General features: G+C 61.9%; 2 protein-coding genes across 3 annotated transcripts; both read left to right on the top strand.

Annotated features, from left to right (window-relative positions):
* Positions 1-3,312: 3,312 nt before the first annotated feature.
* ARHGDIA (Rho GDP dissociation inhibitor alpha) lies at positions 3,313-7,349 on the top strand. Of its 2 annotated transcripts, none has more exons than XM_058705291.1 (6): positions 3,313-3,431; positions 4,874-5,093; positions 5,209-5,292; positions 5,590-5,666; positions 5,755-5,818; positions 5,980-7,349. In XM_058705291.1, the coding sequence occupies exons 2-6, from the start codon at positions 4,904-4,906 to the stop codon at positions 6,177-6,179; spliced, it is 615 nt and encodes a 204-aa protein (XP_058561274.1). In that variant the 5' UTR covers positions 3,313-3,431; positions 4,874-4,903; the 3' UTR covers positions 6,180-7,349. The 2 variants fall into 2 exon arrangements, with proteins under 2 accessions (XP_058561274.1, XP_058561275.1); XM_058705292.1 differs by lacking the exon at positions 3,313-3,431 and adding an exon at positions 4,048-4,354.
* A 4,641-nt stretch (positions 7,350-11,990) lies between these two features.
* On the top strand, positions 11,991-21,637 carry P4HB (prolyl 4-hydroxylase subunit beta). The gene is made up of 11 exons (XM_058705287.1): positions 11,991-12,213; positions 13,134-13,340; positions 14,765-14,898; positions 15,035-15,172; positions 18,327-18,431; positions 18,616-18,741; positions 18,927-19,127; positions 19,455-19,575; positions 19,691-19,872; positions 19,992-20,078; positions 20,740-21,637. Exons 1-11 carry the CDS (start codon positions 12,063-12,065, stop codon positions 20,818-20,820), a joined length of 1,533 nt encoding a protein of 510 aa, XP_058561270.1. The 5' UTR covers positions 11,991-12,062; the 3' UTR covers positions 20,821-21,637.
* The last annotated feature ends 481 nt before the right edge of the window (positions 21,638-22,118 follow it).

Below are 22,118 nucleotides of genomic sequence, written 5' to 3' on the forward strand. Positions count from 1 at the left end.
AGCCACCCCCGGGTCAGGTATGGCCAGGCTGTTATACCGGGTGTTCACATCCCTTAGGTTCTTTGCTAATTTGTCTTTTTTTTTTTTTTTTCAACGTTTTTTTTTATTTATTTTTGGGACAGAGAGAGACAGAGCATGAATGGGGGAGGGGCAGAGAGAGAGGGAGACACAGAATCGGAAACAGGCTCCAGGCTCCGAGCCATCAGCCCAGAGCCTGACGCGGGGCTCGAACTCACGGACCGCGAGATCGTGACCTGGCTGAAGTCGGACGCTTAACCGACTGCGCCACCCAGGCGCCCCATCTTTTTTTTTTTTTAATGTTCATTTATTTTGAGAGAGCGTGCGAGAGCGAGCTTGAGGGAGGTGGAGAGAGAGAGAGAGAGAGAGAGAGAGAGAGAGAATCCCAAGGATGCTCCACGCTGTCAGCAAAAGCCCAATGGGGGGCTGGATGCCATGAACCACGAGATCATGACCGGAGCCAAGTCAAGAGTCGGACACTCGACCGACTGAGCCACCCGGGCGCCTCTCTTTGCTAACTTGATAAAAGGTTCAAAATAGTGTCACTGCTCCCTCGTGACGGTGCGAAGTATGCGCCACATCACATTTGAAGGGGTCTGGTTCCCACAGGTTTGAACTGCACCCCACAGGAAGGACGGAGGACGGGGACTGGTCAGGGCGGTGGTGTGGGGCCACCAGCCGGGTCTCAGCCACGGGAGACTGTATGGGACCCCGGGATCCTTCAACACGACGCCACATGGAGCAGAGAGAGGATGATTCTATCAACTGAGACATTAACGTATCGCTAACTGCAATGCACGTAACTTTGGTTCAGGTTCAAATAAAATGTGAAAGAACTCACGATGCAATCAAGGAGAATACTGTTTGGATCTTTAATTCTGTTTAGGACCGTCGTTACTTTTCCTGGTTGGTATTCCAGGTGCCAACTGCTCTGTGAGAGATTACCCAGAACTTAGCGTAAAGCAAACACCGTTTTATCTCACGCTCGCGGACTGTGAAGGTCAGGGCAAGATGGGTGGTTCGTGGGGCGCGGTGGGGCAGGTCTTCCGGGTCTCAAGCCCCAGGTTTCAGATGAAGAGAAACCACACCTGTGCCCTCTCACCTCTGCCCTGAGCTGAAGCCAGAGTAGGATGAGACTTTTGGAGGTGCTGGGAGGCAGTGTCTTAGCAGAGGGGGATGGGGGTCACTGTGGCTGGATCAGAGGCCACGCGTGCTTTGCTTTTCTTCCCATTGAGAGAGATGGAGTCTAACGCCCTGCCCTTGAACCTAGGCTGGCTCAAGTCTCGGGCTTGACCGGCGGAAGGGCGCAGAAGTTTGGTTCTGGCACTTCCCAGTGGGTTCACACGAAGACTCGTGGGCGGGCCTTTCAGAACATTGGTTCTTGGGGTCCGGCTGCCCAAATCCCACAGGAGTCGTGTGGCGCGGCCTCGGCCGGCAGCCTCGGCAGGGCACTACACGGTGGCTCTGTCTTAGGCGGCCCAGCCTTGTTTGGCCCCAGCTTGGACCTGACCCGGCTGCCGCTGCAGCAGAGCTCCCGCTGAGCTCACCCAGCCCACCGAACCCAGAGAACTGTAAACCGCTGCTCCAAAGCGCTCCGCTTTGGAGTGGTTCCGTCCACAGCAGCAGAGACGTGGGACAGGTGAAACAGTGGCACCACGGCTACTGTTTGCCCCCAAGGATCTTTTTCCTTCGAAGTAAATACGTGCTGAAATAGGGCGCCGGGCTCAAGGCGGTTAAGCATCCACCTTTGGTTCGGGTCACGGTCTCACGGTTTGTGAGTTCAAGGCCCCCATCGGGTGAGCACAAGCCCTGCTTCGGGATTCTCTCTCTCCCTCTCTCTCTGCCCCTCGCTCACGCTCTCTCTCAAAACAAAACAAGAAGTGCTGACATATTTATGGTGGAAATAACCTCTGAGGTTCGCTTCAAATTGGCTGCATGTGAGGGGAGGAGGGGAGGGCACGGGCGAAACGGGACAGGCCATCGGCTGAAAATGATTGAAGCCAGGCAGCGGGCCCACTGGGTTCACAACCCCATTCCTTCCACTTTGGTGCATGGGGTGGTCCCCTCCCACACTGCACTAGGGCAGGCCCGTGTGACCAGAATAGGGCAGAAGTGACCTTGCTTGTAAGAGACGCCGCGGCTGCTCCCTTGCGCTTGCTCTCTGTCCATCTGTCTGTCTCCGAGGCCTCACCCGGGAGCAGCCCTGCGCACAGCCGGGAGCTGCGGGTGACACGGCACTGACTCCCCAAGCCACGAGGAACCGGGCCTCCTGATCGCAGCACGCGCTGGACTGCAGCCTCCTGAGAGGCCGGGGCCAGAGCAGCTGCTCAGCCGCGCCCTGATCCTCAGAAACCCTAGAATAAGCGTGTGCGGCTGCTAAATTCCAGGGCACGTTCTCACACGGATTGCTAACAAGATGTATGTTTGGAATTTTCCACAATAGGGTTTTCTGCTTTTGTTTTCAAGCACTTGGGTGACCTGAGGGCAGCGCTCTCCTCGCCCAGCCACCCAGCGGTGCGGGACAGTGGTCTGTGGTACCCTGGGTCTCCAATGACAGGGAGCCGCAGAAGGCTCTGCTTCGGGGCAGCTCAACTCTGCACAAGGAGCCGCCAGCGCGACTCTTAAGTTACACAAAACTCGCAAATGTTCCTCAAATATGAGAGAATCTCCAAATGACAACGAAGGTTAGGGTTTTGCATTAAGTTCGCGGCCGAAACCGCGCCCCCCCCCGCCCCCCCCGCGCCTGGGTTCCCCGCCTGGCCTCGCGGGTCGGGAGGGGGCGACGGCGGGGGGCGCGCCCCCGATGGGGGGGGGGTCCTTCAGGGACTCGGGCCCCGCGAGAAGACCTCGCGCTTCACGAGGTCCCTCCCGCTGCTACGAACTGTCCCTCGACCCGGCCCGCTTCCGTCCGGGGCGGCGGACAGCGCACGCCGGGAGCCTCCGAATCGAACCACCTCCGCGGCGCCGGCCGTGCGGCGCGGGGGCTCCGGGCGCGCGTCCACGGCCGGGGGTGGGGCGACAGCGCCGGCTCGCCCCCGCGCGGCACCTCTTGGACATGTCACGACGGACGGGGGCCGGGGGAAGGCGCACGGGACGCTGCGACACTGTCCCGTGCCCACGGAGAGCGGCCGAGCCCCGAGGACCGCCCCGGGCCGGAAAACAGCGGCAGCGAAGGGCGCGAAGCCCCCAGGCGGCCCCGCCCTCGCGGGACGCGCCCACGAGGCCGGCTCCACAAGATGGTGGCGGCGCGCTCCCGGCAGCCCGCGCGCGCGCGCATGCGCCCTCCGCCGCCGCCCGGCGCGAGCGGAAGTCGCGTGACCCCGGAAGTGGCGGGCCGGGCGCGCGCGGGCGGGGCGGCGACGTTCGTCATTCCGTGCGGGAGGGAGCGTGAGAGCGGCGCGGTCGAGCCTCCGGTGAGCGGCGGCGGCGGCGGGCGGGGCGGGGCGGGGCTGGGGAGGGGGCGCCGCGGGGGCCGGGGTTGCGGCGCCTTTGTTCGCGCCGCCCGCCGGGGGTGGGCGCGGGCCGGTGCGGGCCTCCTTTGGGGCCGCCGCCCGAGTCCCGCGGCGCCCCCTCCCCGCCGATGCGCGCCGGCTGGACCCGGGCCCGGCGCCCCCTCCCCGGGGGTGGTGGGTCCGGCACCCGGCCAGGGAAGCGTGGGCACCGCGCCCCTGCCCGGTTCCCGAGCACCCCACCCTGCGCGGCGCGCCTGCCCGCCCAGATTGCGGGGCCCCGAGGAAGGAAGTGTGGGCCGCGGCCATCGCACTCGGAGGAGCCTGTCGCCCGCGGCCGCACTTGGGTGGCGTTAGGGCGTGAGCATTTTAGAGGAATTTAAGAGGAAGCGGCCGTGAGGCCTGGGAAAGCGGGCGGGCCCCACCCCACCAGTGGCCGGCCGGCCGGCTCGGGGTTCCCAGCGGCCCTTTGTGAGGTCTGCTGCTCGGGCAGCTCCGGGCTGCTAGGCTGGTCCGTGGGGAGAGAGGCGTTGATCATTCTTCTGGGGCAACCTGAGGTCTAGTGCTGACCGGGCTGTGACCCACTTCCCTTACCGCCCAGAAGGACTTGAGTGGTTTCCGCTACTTCTCAGATTCTAGCGGGGTGCGATGGGGATTCCTAGTTGAAGCCAGCCTCATGCACTGCTCCTTGTTCCCACAGCGCTGTCCCAAGCTCTTCTGGGCCAGGATCCAGAACGAGGGTCCTGAAAGCATAGGCAGGTCACAAACCCTCACAGTTGGAAAGAACATTAGCCCATGGTTAGGGTTCCTCATGACTTTTGGGACCCACCTGTGGGACTCAGGCTGGCCAGGTCGTCTGAGCTCCAGGAGAGCCCTGCGTTTGCAGGGTGAGGCCTTGCTTCACTGTTAGAACAAGGCCCAAGGAGTGTGCTTGGTCAGGGAGACCCAGGAGGAGGTGTCCCTTGGGGAGAGGGTCTAGGCAGCTCCAAAAGAACAGCAGGATTTTAGAAGTGACCCCGTAGGGGCCCTGTCAATTGGGCCTGGTGGTCTGTCTCTTCCCCCAGGGTGGGAGAGGTATGCCAGGTCTCCCTGAGGAGCGGGCTCCAGGCCCCACTTAGTTCTGGGTGCTCTGTCCAGACTGTCCCAGCAGGTCCCCGAGGTGGGCAGGGCAAGGAGTGTGGTTCCCTCTGGGCCTTAGGAGTCTGTGTCTGGGCCTTTTGCAAAGCTCTGCTCGGAGCTGCTTTCTTCCAGAAGGCAACTATCCCCTGGGGTCCAAATATAGAGCCTGGTTACCTGCAGAGGTTTTTCAACAGCGAACTTGTGCTGGCTGTGGGGCTTGCTGAGGGGCAGAAGAGGTAGACACTGTGGGTCCCTTCAGGCTGCCACAGCCCTGTCCCTGCCCACAGGTGTTCCAGACCCAGTTAGAGTAAGTGAGCATGGCCGAGCAGGAGCCCACAGCTGAGCAGCTAGCACAGATTGCAGCCGAGAATGAGGAGGACGAGCACTCGGTCAACTATAAGCCCCCCGCCCAGAAGAGTATCCAGGAGATCCAGGAGCTGGACAAGGATGATGAGAGTCTGCGCAAGTACAAGGAGGCCCTGTTGGGCCGTGTAGCTGTGTCTGCTGGTAAGTGGGCTGAGGCAATGCCGAGAGGGACACCTGTCACTTTGGGGTTTCTGCTGCCTCCCCCATCCTGCAAGTCACTAGTGGGGTAGAGCTTTAACCTGCTCTCACTCCGCAGACCCCAACGTCCCCAATGTTGTTGTGACCCGCCTGACCCTGGTGTGTAGCACAGCCCCCGGCCCCCTGGAGCTGGACCTGACAGGTGAGTGGCATCCGGGGGTCCTCTGCGGCCCAGGCTGCCCAGCACCTTGCGGGCTCTGCTGAAAATAGTCTTTTGGAATGCTGGTGCCCTCTTGTGGGGGGCCGGAGAAGTGCAGCCAGGAAGTGTTTGTGGACTCCGACTTTGGAGAGGCCTGGGTCCTGGGTGGGGCTACCTGGGGCCGCCTGGGTCAGGGTGGGAGCGGAAGGGGTGCCCTGCAGCTGCAGACGGGGGACATGCTGAGGTCAGAGCAGCTTCCTGTAGCCGAGCCTTTCAGTACAAGCTTCTTCCTCGGCACAGGTGATCTGGAGAGCTTCAAGAAGCAGTCCTTTGTGCTGAAGGAGGGCGTGGAGTACCGGATAAAAATTTCTTTCCGAGTAAGGCAGACGCTGGGGGGCGGGGGGTGCTGGGAGGAGTTGGGCCTGGAGAGCCCCACCGAGCCGTGTTTGGGTTGTGTCCCTGCAGGTGAACCGGGAGATCGTGTCCGGCATGAAGTACATCCAGCACACGTACAGGAAAGGCGTCAAGAGTGAGTGAGGCGAGCGCCACCTGGCTGGCCCGTGGGAAGGGGCAGGTGGAGGTGGCCGCCCAGGGCGCGGGGATCAGCAGGGAGAGGAAGGAAGCGGTGTGCGGCCCCGTCCTCAGGTGGAGGCGGGCGGCACTGGTGACCTGTGCGTTTCCTACGCGCAGTTGACAAGACCGACTACATGGTGGGGAGCTACGGGCCCCGGGCAGAGGAGTACGAGTTTCTGACGCCCATGGAGGAGGCGCCCAAGGGCATGCTGGCCCGAGGCAGCTACAACATCAAGTCCCGCTTCACAGACGATGACAAGACCGACCACCTGTCGTGGGAGTGGAGCCTCACCATCAAGAAGGACTGGAAGGACTGAGCCCCGGGGGGCGGGCCTTCGGACAGACGGACGGACGGACCTGTCTGACGCGCCCCACCCCCACCGCCCCCACCCCATCCCAGCCCCCTACCAAAGTGCTGACAGGCCTGCCCCCCCTCCCCCCACCCGCCCGCGGGCCCCCAGCCTCCTCCTCCTCCCCGGCGGCCTTGCCTTGCTGCTTCTGCCTGCGCTGGGGGGGTAGAGAGGGGAGGGAGCCTGCACCTCAGGCCTCCACCTCCCTTTCCGTACCCCTTCAGGTTCCCTCCCACCCGTCCTAACCCGACTTGAGGCCCCGGCTTTTCCAAGGGAACCTCGTGGCCTTGGCAGTTGCCCTGAATCCTGTTCTTCGGGGGTGGGGTGGGGTGGGGTGCATGATTGGAGGCCTCTTGGGGGCCGGCCACCCTCCTGCTTTCACCTGTCCCCGGTCAGTTCATCCATCGCTGTCAGTAACCGTCTAACCATGATGCCTTAACATGTGGAACGTGTGCTGTGGGGGCCGTCACTAACCTCTAAACCCCCCCTCCCCACCCACCCCCCCCCCCGTGTCTGCATGAGCATGTGGTCTCCCTGGTCCCCGCCCCATCTGCGATCCCCGTGGCCCCGGGAAGTGTGTGGGATGTGCTGCTGCTCCCCTGCCCGCCAGGGCCTCGCCGGCCCCCTCCCCCGGCCAGGGCTGTGGGGACGGCTCCAGGGGCTCTGGGAAAGCCAAATTGCCAAAACTGAAGTTGCCTCCGTTCCCATCCGGGAGGCCGGGTGTCCTCACGCCTCTGCCTTCTTTGTCCCGGTGGGCGGCGCTGGAGCCCACAGCCCCAGCAGACGGCCCTCGCCGGACAGAGCCAGTGGCCGAGCCTTATGTGTCCCACCCGGGCCTGCCGGCCCGGGGTCGCGTGCCTGGCCCATCAGTATTTATTGCCTCCATATGTGCCGTCCTCTGGGCCCCCTGGCCTGCCACCTCTGCCCCCAGGCTCGGTGCCACCGTCCCCGGCAGGCCCTCCCCACACCCAGCCAGGACAACCGTGGGACCAAGCGCGCACAGTCGGAGCCCTCCCCTGTGCCTCCCCTCCCCGACCTTCCCCGTGCCCCCTCTCCCTGTCAGGACGGGGCCTAGAACGCCCAGGAGCCTGAACCTGCTTCTCCTTTTCTGACCGGGAAATAAACTCCCCCAAAGGAGCCAGGGTGTTTGCTGCTTGTCTCCTGGCGGGCGGGGGCAGGAAGGCAGCAGGAATGCTTTTTCCCTGGGTGGCAGCCGCTGCTCCTGTGACCACTTTCGTACTAATGTCGAGTGGCCAGGGTTCACTGTGGGTGAGGAACCGGAGTCCCCAAAGTGCCCAAGTTCCCCCGGATTCGGGGCAGTGGGAGGGGGCGCGGTAGGCCCGTCTTGGGGTCTAGAGCACCGGCTCCTCAGGAAATGCCCCAACCCTGAAGAAGGGGAGCCTCGCTGGAGGTTTGAGGTCTGTGCGGCAGGCAAGACATGCAGGTAGGGGATGGGAGGGGCTCTGCTGCCCTCTGGTAGTGCTGGGGGGGGGGGGGGCAGTTGGTGCTGTGGGCTGCAGGAACGGGCAGGATCAGCCGTCCAAGGGTGGAAAGGGTGAAGCGGGGGTAGACTGGAGGAGACTAGAGGGCCCTCGCTGCCTAAGGTGCAAAAGTGCCAGGAGAGCCCTGAGTAACAGCCAATCCCGTGGACCAGGGAGGCCTCTGCGGGGCCTGGGGTGGTGGGGAGCGGAGAGGAGGATGGTCCTGCCTCCTCTCCAAGCGCCACCCCCAGGGCACTCAGTAACCTTGACGCCCCTCCCCAACCCCAGGATGAGGAAAGGGCAGGTGGGCAACCTAAGCTGCAGACACCCTCTTACCTGGCCCACGTGGGTTACGAAAGAGGTTGGGTGCCACACAGTGGGGACGCGGGACTGCTCTCCTGGAGCCTCTACTGGCCACACCTAAGGCGGCCTGCCCCCCTTTCCATTGCTTCCAGCACAGTGTGCTCAGCTGGCAGCTTATCGCCAGCTGGGCTGGGCCACATGCCCGTGCCAGGACAGCTCCTACAAGGCTGGTCACTGCCTCAACCCTCCTTATGGGGGCCCCGTGCTCGATGGCATGAGGAAATGGCACTTCCTGCCCAGACACAGACCCAAGAGCCCAGGCAGGAAGCAGCCTGGGCCCCAGTTCTTGATTCCACAGGGTCAAAGACCCTAACCCACCTCTCCCAGAGCCAGAGCCGTGCAGCCCCAAGACAGGCCTGGTGGGACAGGCTCGGGCAGGGAGCCGCCGTGAGACCAGTTCCGGGCTCTGAGGCCTTTCTCACGGAACCGGACGCGGCTGCCTCTGGCGCTCATCCCCACCCCCAGAGGCAGAAAGCCCCATCTCAGTCAGTCCGTAGCGCTGGGACCACCACCTCCCTTCTCCCGGTACACTTCCTGAAAGGTCCAGTGCAAACCTCTAAACCCAGGGAAATCCTGTGCCGTCAGCAGCGCCTTGGGCCAGGGCCTTCTGAGGCTGTCAGGCCAGAAGGCCTACTACTTTTGCTCTCGGATTTCCCCAGCTTTACTAGACATGTGAACTCAGGACCCAGAGCGCCCAGTTGTACAGGCACACTGCCAATCCCCAGGACTTTGTCCCCCGCCCCCGCTGAGGGGCAACACAGGGTGGTGCCTGCAGGACGTGGCTCTTGGGTCCCAAGTCTAATCTGACCCTCCTGGTTCCACCCTGAACCTGCCTACAGTCTGGGAGCCGGTGTCTGTGGCCCTCTTCCCTTCCGTCCTCTTCCACGTCCCCCAGAAATCCCCAAGCTGCCACCTCCTCATCCACTCCAAGATGGGCCCTCCCTTCCACTGAGGAGGGTGCCGTGGTCACCAGGTCAGGTCAGGACCCCTGATGTGACTGATCACCAAATACTGTGGTTTAGGACAATCTTCATACCCCTGTGCAGTCCCGCTCCACGATCAGGACGCCTGCAGCCCCCACCCCGGGGGCATGCTCACCACCTCGCCCCCAGCATGCACAGGAAGAGGACCGCGGGATAGTGCCTGATCGGGGAACCTAGTCAGATTTCGGTGGCCCAGCGAGCACTTCTGGGGTGTCCGTGAACCTGCCAGGACTCCCTCGACACACCCTATCCGACCCTATCCCTCCTTCCAACCCTATCAAGCATTGGAAGGCAGTTTTATTCTGAGAACTCTACTTTTGAGAATGGTATTTATCAAAACATCTGCTATTTAATGGGCAACTTCTCCGGGAATGCCACGCCTGGAGGATGTCCTGTAGTTGTGTGGGTCCCCCAAGACACAGCCACAGGGGCAGGTGGGGCACCAACCTCCCAGGGCACATTCCGGCCCAGGGCCTGGGGCACAAGGTGAACACACCCCACTGCCTCTCTCTGGAGCTGATTTTGGAAGGTATGTGAGTGGGTCTTAGGAAGAATGAGACCGAGCCGGCCCTCCCCTCAAAGCTGAGGCCTGCAGAGGCGTTCAGTCAACCAGCCTGTGTTCCGGGACCAACCCCACAGAAACAGGGGGTCTCAGGCCTCCCCCAAACCAGGCCTCCTTCCAGCTGAGACCCCCGCTTTGCTGCTCCTGCACGGGTTGGTACGTGAGGCCAATTCAAGATGGGCAAAGGCATCCTGAGGAGAAGGCACATTGGTGCGGCTGAGGTATCGGAATACCGTGCCTGGGTCAGGCCAGAGGCCAGTCGCCCGCATCAAGGTGTGTTTCGGCCGCCCTCAGTTGCAGCCATGGAGGCAGACTCGGCCACAGTGAGGCTCATTCGCGGCCGTTGCACCGTTGTCTGCTTTATTCTCCCCTTGATCCCGATGTTCTCATCTTCGTCGGGACTGTATGCTCTGGAGCGAAGCTGCCTCCGTGCTGGCACAAACTCATCGTCGTGGTGTGTATCATCTCTTCACTGTCCCCAGCGGAAGAAACTCAAACCCCACTCTTGAGGCACCTAAACCCTGGTCTCACGAGCGCTTCCGAAATCTAGACAGGATACAAATAACCCTTATATCAGGCCCCGCGGTCTGTAAAATAAGGGTTGTGGCAATCATAAAAACGTTAGGAGATAGTGCAGCAATGAGGCAATCCCCACCCATACGCAGAGAGCAGAGGGGGAGGACTCCGCTCGCAATTGTTAGGAAGAGCTGTCATTCATCTGTTGAAGCCCCAGGCCAGGGCTTCCCCCACCCCATGCCCCCCTAGCTGGGGCGCAGGCCGGCACCTGCCAGGCACACGTTCACCGCCTTTCTATGCCCAAAGTCCCAGCTCCTGTCAAGTCGTCCCTGTGAAGACACGGATGCCAGCAGGTACAAGCACCTTGGTGAACCTTGCTCCCCTGGCACTGGGGGAAGAGCAGAGAACATGGCCTTGACCTTCAGGAGTGCATACACCAGTTGAGGCAGCCCCACACAGGAGAGACAGGAACACATGCCCTCCCCTCCAAAAGCAACCACTCGACAAATGTGAACTGTCCAAAGCACGAATGCATGTTTTTTTCTGTCTTACCATTTCTGAAATAAGGAGGTTATTACAGCCAACGTGTACATTTAACGTGGGCGTTTCTCTTCTTCCTGCCATGTTATTAAATTGATGAGAAGTCTCAAAGCTACTGGTGGTGGCGTTTCGCAACAGAGGAAGCGAATACAAATGAAGAGGAATGTTTCCTGGAGACAAACGGTCTGTTCCAGGGGTGGGGGTGGGGCGGGCTGCCAGGGAAAGGCAGACGTGGTGGCAGAGGCTTTGAGCAGTGACGGAAAGGGACGGCGGATCAGTCTAGAGCAGCGCCGTCCAGCAAAAATAGGGTGGGAGCCACAACTGATATTTTAAAATTTCTAGAAGCTAGTCAAACGTTTTAATTTAGCCCAACGTATACAAAATACCAACGCAACATCTGAATATAAAAAAGTTACGGGAGTTCCCGTCGCCTCGGTGGCAGGTGGTCACCGCCGCGGAGGGCAGCGCCCGGGCGCCCGGGATGGCTCGCAGACAGCCAGCAGGAATCGGCAGTCGGCGGGGAGGCAGGTGCGCGGCCCCCCGAGTCGGCCTCCCCCGAGACCCTGAGTCCCCCGCTTTTGGACCCTCAGCTGCAGCGGCCCAACCTCCCTCTTCCTGCGCCCGTTCTGGTGGGCCTCCTCGCCGGCCTTCCGGCCGTATCACGTTCGGCCTCGGCGTCCCCCGCGCCACCTGCGCGCCGCCTCCGCGCCCCGACCCGCCGCCGGCACCGCCCGGGACGGCCGAGCCCCGCCGGCCCCGCCGGCCCCGCGGTGCTGGGCTCGCGGCACGCACCGCCCGACCCTCACGCGCACCGGAAGTTGCGTAGGCTCGCCTTCCGACTCACAGAGCTGGGGGGGCGGTGTCAGTTAAGGACAGGCCGTCCAATCAGAATGCAACACGAAGGGTTTCAGAGGCGCAGACGCAGCTCCGCCCTTCACTCGGGAGCTCCGCCCCACTGCCACGTTTGACGACGGATCGCGCGGGCGTGCGCGTATCTCTTGGCCAATCAGGAGCCGCAGATCCTGGCCTCCAAAGGTAGCAGCCATTCCAGACGCGCGGAAGGTGTAGGAGAAAGCCACCAGTCACAAGTCGAGGGAGAGAAAGTTCTCCATGGGGAGCCAATGAAAAAACCGGGTAGAGTGCGAGCGCGAGCTCCTCGGCCAATCTCGGGCGAGGGCGAGGGAAGCCCCCATGGCGATTTCGAATCCGGGGTCGGGGGCCAGAACGGACAGCCAATGCGAACGCTTTGGAGGTGGGCCCCGGAGCCCGCCAGCCAATCGAGAGTGGGCGCAGGCGGGCGCGCGCGCGGCGGCGGCCGGGCTTATAGGGGCGGGGCGGCCGGCGCGCGCTCTCGTGGCCTCGCTGTCCCGGCGGCGCCAACCGAAGCGCCGCGCCCGCTGCCGACATGCTGCGCCGCGTTCTGCTCTGCCTGGCCCTGGCCGTGCTGACGCGCGCGGGCGCCGCCGCTCCGGAGGAGGAGGACCACGTCCTGGTGCTGCACAAGGGCAACTTCGAGGAGGCGCTGGCGGCCCACAAGTACCTGCTGGTGGAGTTCTGTGAGTGCCGCCGGCCCGGCCGGGCCTCGCCGTGGCGGGGCGGGGACGCGGGGGGGCCGGCGGGACGGACGGGGGTCTCCGGGGCTGTCAGCATCCAGCCCCCCCTCCGGAGGCGCAGTCCCGGGCTGGTGCGGCGCGCAGAGCTGCTGTCGGCGTCCCCGCGCTGCCCACGTCCTGGGGGCATCCCTCCTGCTTGAGCCGGGTCCCAAGGCTGGCCGCAGGCCGACAGCCAGGACATGCTTTGTGCCTTACGTCCACATGGCAGGGGCCCTCCTTTAGCCTGGTGTCAGCTGCCACCAATACAGAGGAGCGCGCCGGGGTCCAGCCCCCTGACCGCCCCCCAGGACTGATCCCAGAGCGCCCCACCTTCAACCCCATACAGCTCGCTTTAGCAGTGCTGTCACCCAGACTCCAGCACCGCCGTCTGTTTTTATAAGTGTGTAAGCACTACCTGGGGTGGAAAGCTCCAGCCCGCCAGAGCTGCTAAGCTGAGCTGACAGAGAGTTGTGTTCCCACAATGCATAGAGTCACTTTTAAGTGGGAGTCTTGGGGCAGGCGTGCACAGGTGTGTGTTGCACATTCACGACTAGGTCTTGCTGAGCGTACAGGTGCCGAGGCGCTGGCTTCTTGACTTTTCTGGGTGTTCCCAGGGACATGACCGCCCTCACTGCTTGCAGATGATGGGAAGTCACCCATCGTTTGTCCCGTGCCAAGCAGCTTGGGGTCCGGTGTCAGTTTGTCGTTCGTGGCCTCTGTACCAATATTGCCCAAGAGCGTCAAGCTATCAGCTCAGCCCTGTGGGTTCAGGGGGGTTATCTTGGTGAGTAGATAAGATTTTTATGGAAGGAAGTGCCAGGAGAAGGTGGGGGAAGCGGTGGAACTTGGTCGACGCTGCTTTCCAGCATCCGTTTCTTTTCCAGATGCGCCATGGTGTGGCCACTGCAAGGCTCTGGCCCCCGAGTATGCCAAAGCAGCTGGCAGGCTGAAGGCGGAAGGCTCGGAGATCAGACTGGCAAAGGTAGATGCCACCGAGGAGTCCGATCTGGCTCAGCGGTATGGTGTGCGTGGCTACCCTACAGTCAAGTTCTTCAAGAACGGAGACACCGCTGCCCCCAGAGAGTACACAGGTGTGATTGCTGCACCGCCCTTCTCTTCCCTGCAGACGGGGGTGTGCCTGCAGCCTTTGGGAGGGACCTGAGAGGTGGGGAGGCCCGCTTTCAGAGGCAAGGCGGGGAACCTGGTCTCAGACTGGATTCTCAGTCGAGGTCAGCCTCTGACGCTCTCGTGAGGAAAGTGCTCCCATCCCCGAAGAGTGCGTCAGGTAGAGAGGGACATCCTTCCGGGGCGGGTGGCAAGCTGAGGCTTGTCCTGAGGTTGACCAGTGAGACGAGGAAGGCTGGGGCCCTCGGGCCCACTTGGAGCAACAGGTGTAGCGATTTGGGACTGTCCGGTGTGCCAAGCCAAGCGCCCAGGGCCTTCCCCAGGGCAGGGGCTGAGGCTGAGAGCCACGGGGTGACAGGCTGGCGTCACTCACCTGTCCTGGCAGAGCTCAAATGCAAGGCCCGGCCCCTCAGGCTGCCTCCTGGGGCCTGGGCCCCTTTGTAGCCTGGTAGGTACCGGGACAAGAGGAGAGACTTTTGTCCATAGAACCGGTTCTGTGGCTCTTCTGTCAGAATGCTCTCGAGCAGCCTCGTTGATTCTGACGTCTGCGGCTCTGGTGTTCTTACCAGGCTGCTGTTTTGTTGTTCACACGTTCGCCTGGGTTCGCTCTCAGGACAGGAAGTGCAGAGTTCCCACGGTCCCATCGCTCACACTTAGGTTTGGTGAATGAGACAGCTGCTCCTAACTCCACCTGTAACTGATGAGTCAGCATCTCGTTGCCACTTAGGAGAATCCTTCTAAGCGTGAGCCTCGCACCCTCCTTGTGCCGGGCCAGGTAGCCAGATGCTTTGAGGGGAGGAAGGGCTTGGCCTTAGTCCCAGGAGGAGCAGGCTTCTACCTTTTCGGTTTGTCAGCTCTGGGTGGCGTGCGGGAGCCTGATCGCTCTCATTTTGCTGGTCTGGGAGGCATGTGGAAGGGCCAGGCCGAGGACAGGGACCGCTGAGCGGTCCTTATGTCCCAGGCCAGCTAGAGCTCGGGGAAGGCGGGGGTTGAGCTGATTTACCAAGCAGCCTTTTTTTATTTTATTTTTTTTGAATTCCGTTGCATCTTTAATTATGGCGGAGCCTAGAGTGAGGGCACTGGGGGAAAGTGTGTGCTTGATGAATTTAAGCATCAAGGGATTTAGAAAGTGCAGAGGGCTTAGAGGAGGGGGCGGCGGCGTGATTCTGCTACCCTGGGGGCAGCCGCTGCGTCTCCCCTGCTTCACACCCAGTCCCGGTTTCTCAAGAGGCAGAATAGTGCTCTTAGCGCTAGGATTTGCACAGGCGCGTAGACAAGGTTCCTCTTCTGGAAGGAGAGTGTTGAGCCCCGGTCTTGGCAGAGAGCTCAGAGAACGGGCAGGGAGGGTGGGCCCTGGTTTTCAGCGGAACCCGCCTGTATTTGTGTACAGCTGGCAGAGAAGCTGAGGACATCGTGAACTGGCTGAAGAAACGCACCGGCCCCGCCGCCAGCACGCTGCCCGACAGGGCCGCCGCGGAGGCCTTGCTGGAGTCCAGCGAAGTGACCGTCATCGGCTTCTTCAAGGTAGAGGCTTCGGCACTGCGCCCCGTCGTCGGGGAAAGGTTCCCTGTGGTCTGGGTACTGCCTGTCTGTCCTGCTGGCGGCCCGGGCGGGACCCTCGGTGCTTGGGTGAGTGGCCACCTCTGCTGCTTCTCTGTAGGATGTGGAGTCGGACTTTGCCAAGCAGTTCCTGCTGGCAGCGGAGGCCATCGATGACATACCTTTTGGGATCACGTCCAACAGCGACGTGTTCTCCAAATACCAGCTGGACAAGGATGGGGTTGTGCTCTTCAAGAAGGTAAGTGGCCCTCCAGCAGCCCCGCCCAGGGCATGGAGACACCGCGGGGGGGGCTGCTTTCCTTATCACTTCCAGCCCCTGAGAACCTTGCCCGGGCGGCGCTGGACCGCCAGCTGGACTTATCGGGGGCCTGTTGGCAACGTCAGACCATAGGAGCCACTCAGACAGTGGCCTTCAGACTTTGCGCTGTGGGCCCGTTGTTCCGGCTCGAGTGGCAGCTCCAGGGCCGTGTTTGATGAAGGCAGAGCTGCTCTGGAGTGTTTAGTATTTCCGAAAAAAAGAAAATGGAGAAATATTCAGGAAGGTCTGCCGCCCTAATCTTTTCTTAGCACGTGATTCTTAGTATGAGGCGTCAGTTACGTTGATGGTGCCGTGCGGCCGACACTCCTGTTTGCTCAACTTCTTTATCCCTGGAAATGGAGGCCGTGCAGGTGGCAGGCAGAGGAGGGCAGAAATCAGGAGAGAGGGGCAGGGGGCAGGAGGCGTGTCTTCGGGGATGAGGATCGGGCCTTTTGCTCCTGTTTTGTCCTGGTGGGAAGAGGGCGGGTTTGGAACTCCAGCAAAGCAGGAAACCCTGTGGTCAGAAAGGTCGCCGGCTTCTGGTCTAAGGCCGTTGTGTGTGTGCGCCCCACGTGTAGGGCATCTGGGCCGAGTGACTGAAGACAGGTAACCTTGTGTAGAAACTGCCGCATCTGGCACCTTGCCAGGGGCTGGCAGGGAGGGGTGAGGGTGTCTCCCGGCTGTACTCCTGAGGACTGGGGACGCCAAGGTGGCTGTGCTTCCGTCGACTGGGGACACCAAGGTGGCTCCGGGTGATTCTGTTCCGGTGTCCTTGCCACTCCAGTGTTTCTGTAGTCTTGCTTTCCTCAAAACAATTCTAGATCCTCGTAGCACCCCCCACCACCCCGAGGGAACGGAGGGGCTATGAGGCCCCTATGGGGGGCCTGGGTGGGACTGGGTGGGATGGGCCTCTGCGGGTGGCCAGAGTCCTGGGTCCTGAGGTTGAGGCTGACGGAGGGGGAGGGTGTCTCAGAGACCGCCGAGACCCATGTGCCATCCCGCGTCCAAACCGTGCTTTCCTACCTCCTGAAAATCCAGAGTGCCAGTTCTCAGGCGTCCTCCGGCCTTGACTCCCCGTTGTCTGTGGGCACTGGGCGCGGCCTGGGTGACGTGACCCCTTGGGTCTGGTGCCAGTTGGGGGGCAGCCTTGAGGAGAGGCCTGGCAGGACCCCAGGGACTTTGTGCCGCGTGGGTCAGTATGGGTCCCAGCTGCAATCACAGACCGCCGTACGGACGAGGAGGAGGCGGCTCAAGTCTGGCCCCTCCCGGCTCTGTTGGGCTGGCCCCCGTTTTCTCCATCATGCTCGTTTCCTCAGTCTTTCTTGTTCCCTTTTCTCTAGATCGTTCGATCCCATTTCTTGCAGCGTGTTGGGTCTGTCCAGGGGCCGCTGTGGGCAGCCTCACTGAGTCAGGCACCTCCCTAGTGGGACAGGGCAGGCCACTTGCTGGGAAGGACGGGGGCTCGGATGGCGGCTTGGGTCATGGGTCACTGGCAGTTGGACTTCTGGTTTGAGAGCTATTCTGTGTCTTTATTCGTCCTGGTGGTTACTTTGCTTTTCTTTCCTGAAACCGAGGGGTAGGAGTGGGTGTCGGGCCAGGCCTGTCCTCCGCTGCCTGCAGCGTTGCGCCTTTTGGGGATGTTTGTCGTTGTGGCCTGACGGGGCTGGGCTTCACTACTGTCCCTGGCTGGATGAAGGCTGGTTGTGTGCTTTTTACTGAAGTAGATGGGGACTGTAGTGTGACGTGACCCCATTGCTAAAAAGATGTGTCTCCAGACAGGTGCGTGCGGCAACTCTGTCCTTTGGGCCTCTGGGCATGAAATCGGGCACACCGCCCACTGCTCGGAGGGGCTGGCAGTACGGTTCTGGAGCAGTGGGGGCCTGTGTGCCCCTGGTAGGGGCTCAGGAGCATGCCTGGTGGAGCCGGGCCCCCTGGCCTTGGCTTTTCATCTCCTTTCCCCTCTTCTCCTTGGGTTTGGGGAAGAGAGAGCAGGCTTCAGCTTTTCCTGGGGGTGCTGTGCTCGTGGCCCCTGGCACCTGGCCCTCGATCTGGTCTAACTTTAGCAGCCGGTGTCGTAGTCGAGCTGAATGAAGGTCAGGCTGTAATGTGATGTTGGCGGGAGCAGGGAGTGGCCGCCTGCTTTTCTGGAAGTTCCTTTGGGGAAGTGTAACTGGAAATGACTGGGAAGAAAAGGTGAGTAGTTTCTCTCTGTGGGACTCATTCGAGAGTTCAGAGGGAAGGATGAGATGCTCGTGTGAACAGGTGTAGACGCAGCATTGTTTTTGTGCTGGGAGTGGTCTCTGCGCTCCACCCAGAGCCAGGGCTGCAGCTCGGCTGCACGGCTGCCCGTGGGCCTCTCTGGTCTGTAGCAACAGCCTTCCAGCTTCGGGGCCTCAGGACCTCTGAAACTCTTAGATATTACTGGGTATCCCAAAGAGATTCTGTTGCCGTGGGTTCTATCTATTGGTTTTTACCAGGTCAGGAATCAGAACCGAGAAACGTTTCTAAGACCCTAACCGTCTAGGGTGTCTGGCTGGCTCTGTCGGTAGAGTGAGTGACTCTTGATCTCAGGGTTGTGTGTTCAAGCCCCACATTGGGCATGGAGCCTACTTAAATAAGAACTCGTCCGTCTAAGTAACAGTACGTGTAATCAGAAGGTCTTGTGAAAGTTAGTTTTTCCCAGACAACTGCATATGAGTGGTGAGCGTGTTCGGGTTCTGCTGGTTTCTAGCCTTCACCTTGTGGAGGGCAGACCTGGCTGATGCCAGTCTGTCGGGACGTCCCTTGTCACTCTGCTCTGATCTGAGGGCATAGCACACTCGGGAGAACGGGTGTTCTGAGCAAAAGCATGAAATTGCAGCCGCCCCGGAAGGGCCCCACGCTCTCCCCTTGGTGTCGCTGTGGCTCAGTGCCCGGAAGAGGCTGCTGTCTGCAGCCCTCATCTGGCTCTGTTCGGTGGACAGAGGCGTGTGGCTTCTGCTATCACAACTCCGGGTTGCTGTGCCGGGCCGAACCTGGGCTCTGGGGGCCGGGGTGGGTGGCATGGGAGGCTTTGGGAGGACCGAGGTTCTCGCAGCCCTCTCTGTGCCCACAGTTTGACGAAGGCCGGAACAACTTCGAGGGGGACATCACCAAAGACAGGCTGTTGGACTTCATCAAGCACAACCAGCTGCCGCTGGTCATCGAGTTCACTGAGCAGGTGCGGCTCTCCTGTGGGTCCTGCGCCCTGAGGGCGGGGCGGTGTGTGAGGGTCGTGGGGTCCCGACCCCGGGAACCCCCACGTACAGATCGTTGCAGCGGTGGCATTGCAGCCATTGAGAGAATGTTCTGCGTAAATGGCTTAGTTTGTGGCTCAGACCCAGTAACCTCTGTTTACAACACAGACAGCCCCGAAGATTTTCGGAGGTGAAATCAAGACTCACATCCTGCTATTCCTGCCCAAGAGCGTGTCTGACTATGAGAGCAAACTGAGCAACTTCAAGAAGGCCGCCGAGCGCTTCAAGGGGAAGGTGAGCGGGCGGCTCGAGTGACTCAGGCTGCAGGGTGGCCTGGGGCTCTCTGCGGCTCCCGGGTCCCTCTGGGAGGGCCGGGCCGTGGCGGTGAGAGTCTGCACAGTGTGCGTGGCGGGAAGCAGCCAGGCAGGGGAGCGGAAGCTGCCTGCGGCCCCCCGCCTCACCTGCCGCTTCTCCCCTAGATTCTGTTCATCTTCATCGACAGCGACCACACGGACAACCAGCGGATCCTGGAGTTCTTCGGCCTCAAGAAGGAGGAGTGCCCCGCTGTGCGCCTCATCACCCTGGAGGAGGAGATGACCAAGTACAAGCCGGAGTCGGACGAGTTGACGGCGGCGAAGATTGAAGAGTTCTGCCACCGCTTCCTGGAGGGCAAGATCAAGGTGGGGGAGCCACATCCCGAGGTAGAGCCGGCCCGCGCCGGCCTCTCGGCCTTCGGGGTCCTGGGCTCCCTGCGGCTGCATCTGGAAGGTGTCCGAGCTGAGCGTGGACTCCTGTGGACGGGGCCCCAGACGGCGTGAAGATGCTTGGGGAGAGACGCGGTGGCCCCACTGCTTGGGGAGCACGGAGCAGCCCCGACCCCGTGGGCTCGGCCCTCTCCCGAGGCTCCGTGAGCAGCTCTGGTCCCTGTGTGTCTCAGGCCGGGGTGGGGGTCCTAGGGGCCAGTGGGGTCTTGAGCCATCCCTGACCCTGCTCTGCCTGCCCTCCAGCCCCACCTGATGAGCCAGGAGCTGCCCGAAGACTGGGACAAGCAGCCCGTCAAAGTGCTGGTTGGGAAAAACTTCGAAGAAGTTGCTTTTGACGAGAAAAAGAACGTCTTCGTGGAATTCTGTAAGTGGAGCCTCTTCCACTCGTGCGCGCGTCCTCCCCACGAGGGCCAGCGGGCCGGGGGTGGGCAGAAAGCGGCTCCTCGGCCCAAGGCGGGGACTCCGCTGCTCTCTTCCAGATGCCCCGTGGTGTGGGCACTGCAAACAGTTGGCCCCCATCTGGGACAAGCTGGGAGAGACGTACAAGGACCACGAAAACGTCGTCATCGCCAAGATGGATTCGACGGCCAACGAGGTGGAGGCCGTGAGAGTGCACAGCTTCCCCACACTGAAGTTCTTCCCAGCAGGCGCCGGCAGAGCGGTGCGCCTCCGGCCGGGGGCTGGGGGAGCAGGGGGGCAGGGCCGGGGAGCGCGGGACCGGCTCCCTGATTCACATTCTCTCTCCCCCTCTCTCTCTCCCCTCCGCCCCCCCCCCCCCAGGTCATTGATTACAACGGGGAGCGGACACTAGACGGTTTTAAGAAGTTCTTGGAGAGCGGTGGGCAGGACGGGGCCGGAGATGACGATGTAAGTGGCACGTTGGTTCCGCCCGGCCAGCCTCTGGGTCACACCGTGTAGTCCGTGGGACAGGCTTCCGTGGGCGCCACTTGAGGCAGGCACGGGGACCCGGGCTGGGGGGCTGCCGGGAAGCCCTCACCGTGCCCCGCAAAGCCATCCTCCCTGATGAACACACTGTACGGAGCGCCCGAGAGGGGCCTTTAAATGCTGACATTTGCTTAAGAGACTTACTCGTCCCGTGAGGCTCCCTACTGCGCTGGACCCGGACGCTCCTCCCCGGCCGCTGGCTGAGGCGTCCTACCGGACACCAGCTTGGGCCTGTCCGTGCAGCCGTGGGCGGCCGGGGAGAGTGGAGGCCGGTCTGTGCCCAGGCCAGAGGGCAGGGTGGTGTGGGGGCGGGGGCCGGCAGAGTATGTGAGGCCGGGAGCCAGGGCAGTGGTCAGTTCAGTGGGGTATGGTCGGCGGGCTGTCGGCGGCCCCACAAACCCTGGAGGCTGGGGTCCCGGGCTCCCCTTGCACCGTCTTGTGGGCAGAAGCTCTGAGAGCCGACAGTTGGCTGCTTCTGCCCAAAGGGCCAGCCAGTGTCTGGCTGACCGAGGCCCCGCCCCGTCCCTCCTGGTCCCTCCTGACCCATGTGCTTGCTTCCCTCCCTCTTCCTGCTGCGCCCCAGGACCTGGAAGATCTGGAAGAGGCGGAAGAGCCTGACCTGGAGGAAGATGACGATCAGAAAGCTGTGAAGGATGAACTGTGACACGGAGGCCAGACCCTGGCGCCCAGACATGGCACCTCATGGCCGCACACCCAGCGGCGCGGCCTCCGGAAGCTGGGGCCCCTCCCTGGAAGGAGGGAACGTCCATCGGAAATGCAGGGAACTTTCTGAAGCAACACTTCATTCTAACACACGTGTAAATCGAAACCCATCACCCTTTGCTTTTCAATCTTTGGAAAGGGATTTATCTCCAGGCCAGCCCATCTTCTGGGCCATTTTTTTTTAAATTGTGATGTACTTTTTCGTACATGGTTTTGTCCAAAGTGCTCGTTAAAATGTCTTGGAATCTCGGGCAGGTGAAGCCTCCTTCCTGTTAGGTTTATACTGTCACTTTTGAACATGCCATCGGTGGGATTTTTAGACATTTTTGGACGTCAGGGTGTCTGTTCCACTCTGGCCGTGGCTCCCCGGAGACTCCTGTCCGCTGCTCGGGGAGGGGCCCGGCCGGCCTGGACAGCCACTCTCCACATGCTGGTGTTGCCATGGCTGAGCGTGGTTCTCCCGGTGTTTGGTTAAATGGACGCTTTGGCACGGTGGGGAAGGCGGGGGACCTTCTGTGCCTGGAGGGGTGGTGGGTGCCGGCCGAGCCCCGGGCAGCCCCCCATCCTTCCCGAGCCAGGCCCCCCGTTCTGTGACTTCCAGGGTAACCTGAGGCCCGTGCCAGGCAGAACCTCCCATTTCCAGGCTGGGAAACGGTCAGGAGTGCTTGAGCCGAAGCAAACGTTGACAGTTTTCAGGCATTTCTACCACAATATTGGAATTGAACACATTGGCCAAATAAAATTGAAATTTTACTACCTCTCGTTGTCTCTGCTCTACGGTCCCTCCGGGGCCTGGGCTCGGGTGGGGCCTCTCGCCAGGGCCTTTCTTGGCACGTGGCGCCAACACGGGAGCCACAGGAGTCTCTTGGGTCGTCAGCCCGAGGTGGTGACCGCCTGCAGGTCACCAGGTGGAGGCGCTGCTCCCGCCGCCCCCCGCCCAGGTGAACGGTCCACAGCCAGCGGGCAGGGAGCACCCGGTGTGAGCACTCTGGGCAGCGCCGACCAGACCCCTGTGCTGCCTCCCCAGCTCAGTAGCCCGCGGTGAGCGCCGCCCATAGCCGGGCTTCCTTCCCCCGTTCTCCAGTTTCTGGTGGCCTGTGCCGGCAGCTTTCCAGCTGGTCCGCTCCCGGGTTCAGGTGTGCGGGGCCTCCGTCCTGCTGGCACAACGAGACGCTTAGCCGCGGAAAGGTGAGCTGGCGCCGTTCAGCTTCAGTGGGAGGACGGCGGCCCTGCCCTCCA

Source organism: Neofelis nebulosa, chromosome 16 (genome assembly GCF_028018385.1).
Source record: "Neofelis nebulosa isolate mNeoNeb1 chromosome 16, mNeoNeb1.pri, whole genome shotgun sequence".
Lineage (NCBI taxonomy): Eukaryota > Metazoa > Chordata > Mammalia > Carnivora > Felidae > Neofelis > Neofelis nebulosa.

Coding starts and splice junctions, on each gene's coding strand:
- ARHGDIA (XM_058705291.1), top strand. CDS start 4,904: ATGGCCGAGCAGGAGCCCACAGCTGAGCAGCTAGCACAGATTGCAGCC. Junction 5,293..5,589: donor CCTGGAGCTGGACCTGACAG/GTGAGTGGCATC, acceptor TCCTCGGCACAG/GTGATCTGGAGAGCTTCAAG. Junction 5,819..5,979: donor GTACAGGAAAGGCGTCAAGA/GTGAGTGAGGCG, acceptor TCCTACGCGCAG/TTGACAAGACCGACTACATG.
- P4HB (XM_058705287.1), top strand. CDS start 12,063: ATGCTGCGCCGCGTTCTGCTCTGCCTGGCCCTGGCCGTGCTGACGCGC. Junction 14,899..15,034: donor CCGTCATCGGCTTCTTCAAG/GTAGAGGCTTCG, acceptor GCTTCTCTGTAG/GATGTGGAGTCGGACTTTGC. Junction 19,873..19,991: donor CAGCAGGCGCCGGCAGAGCG/GTGCGCCTCCGG, acceptor CCCCCCCCCCAG/GTCATTGATTACAACGGGGA.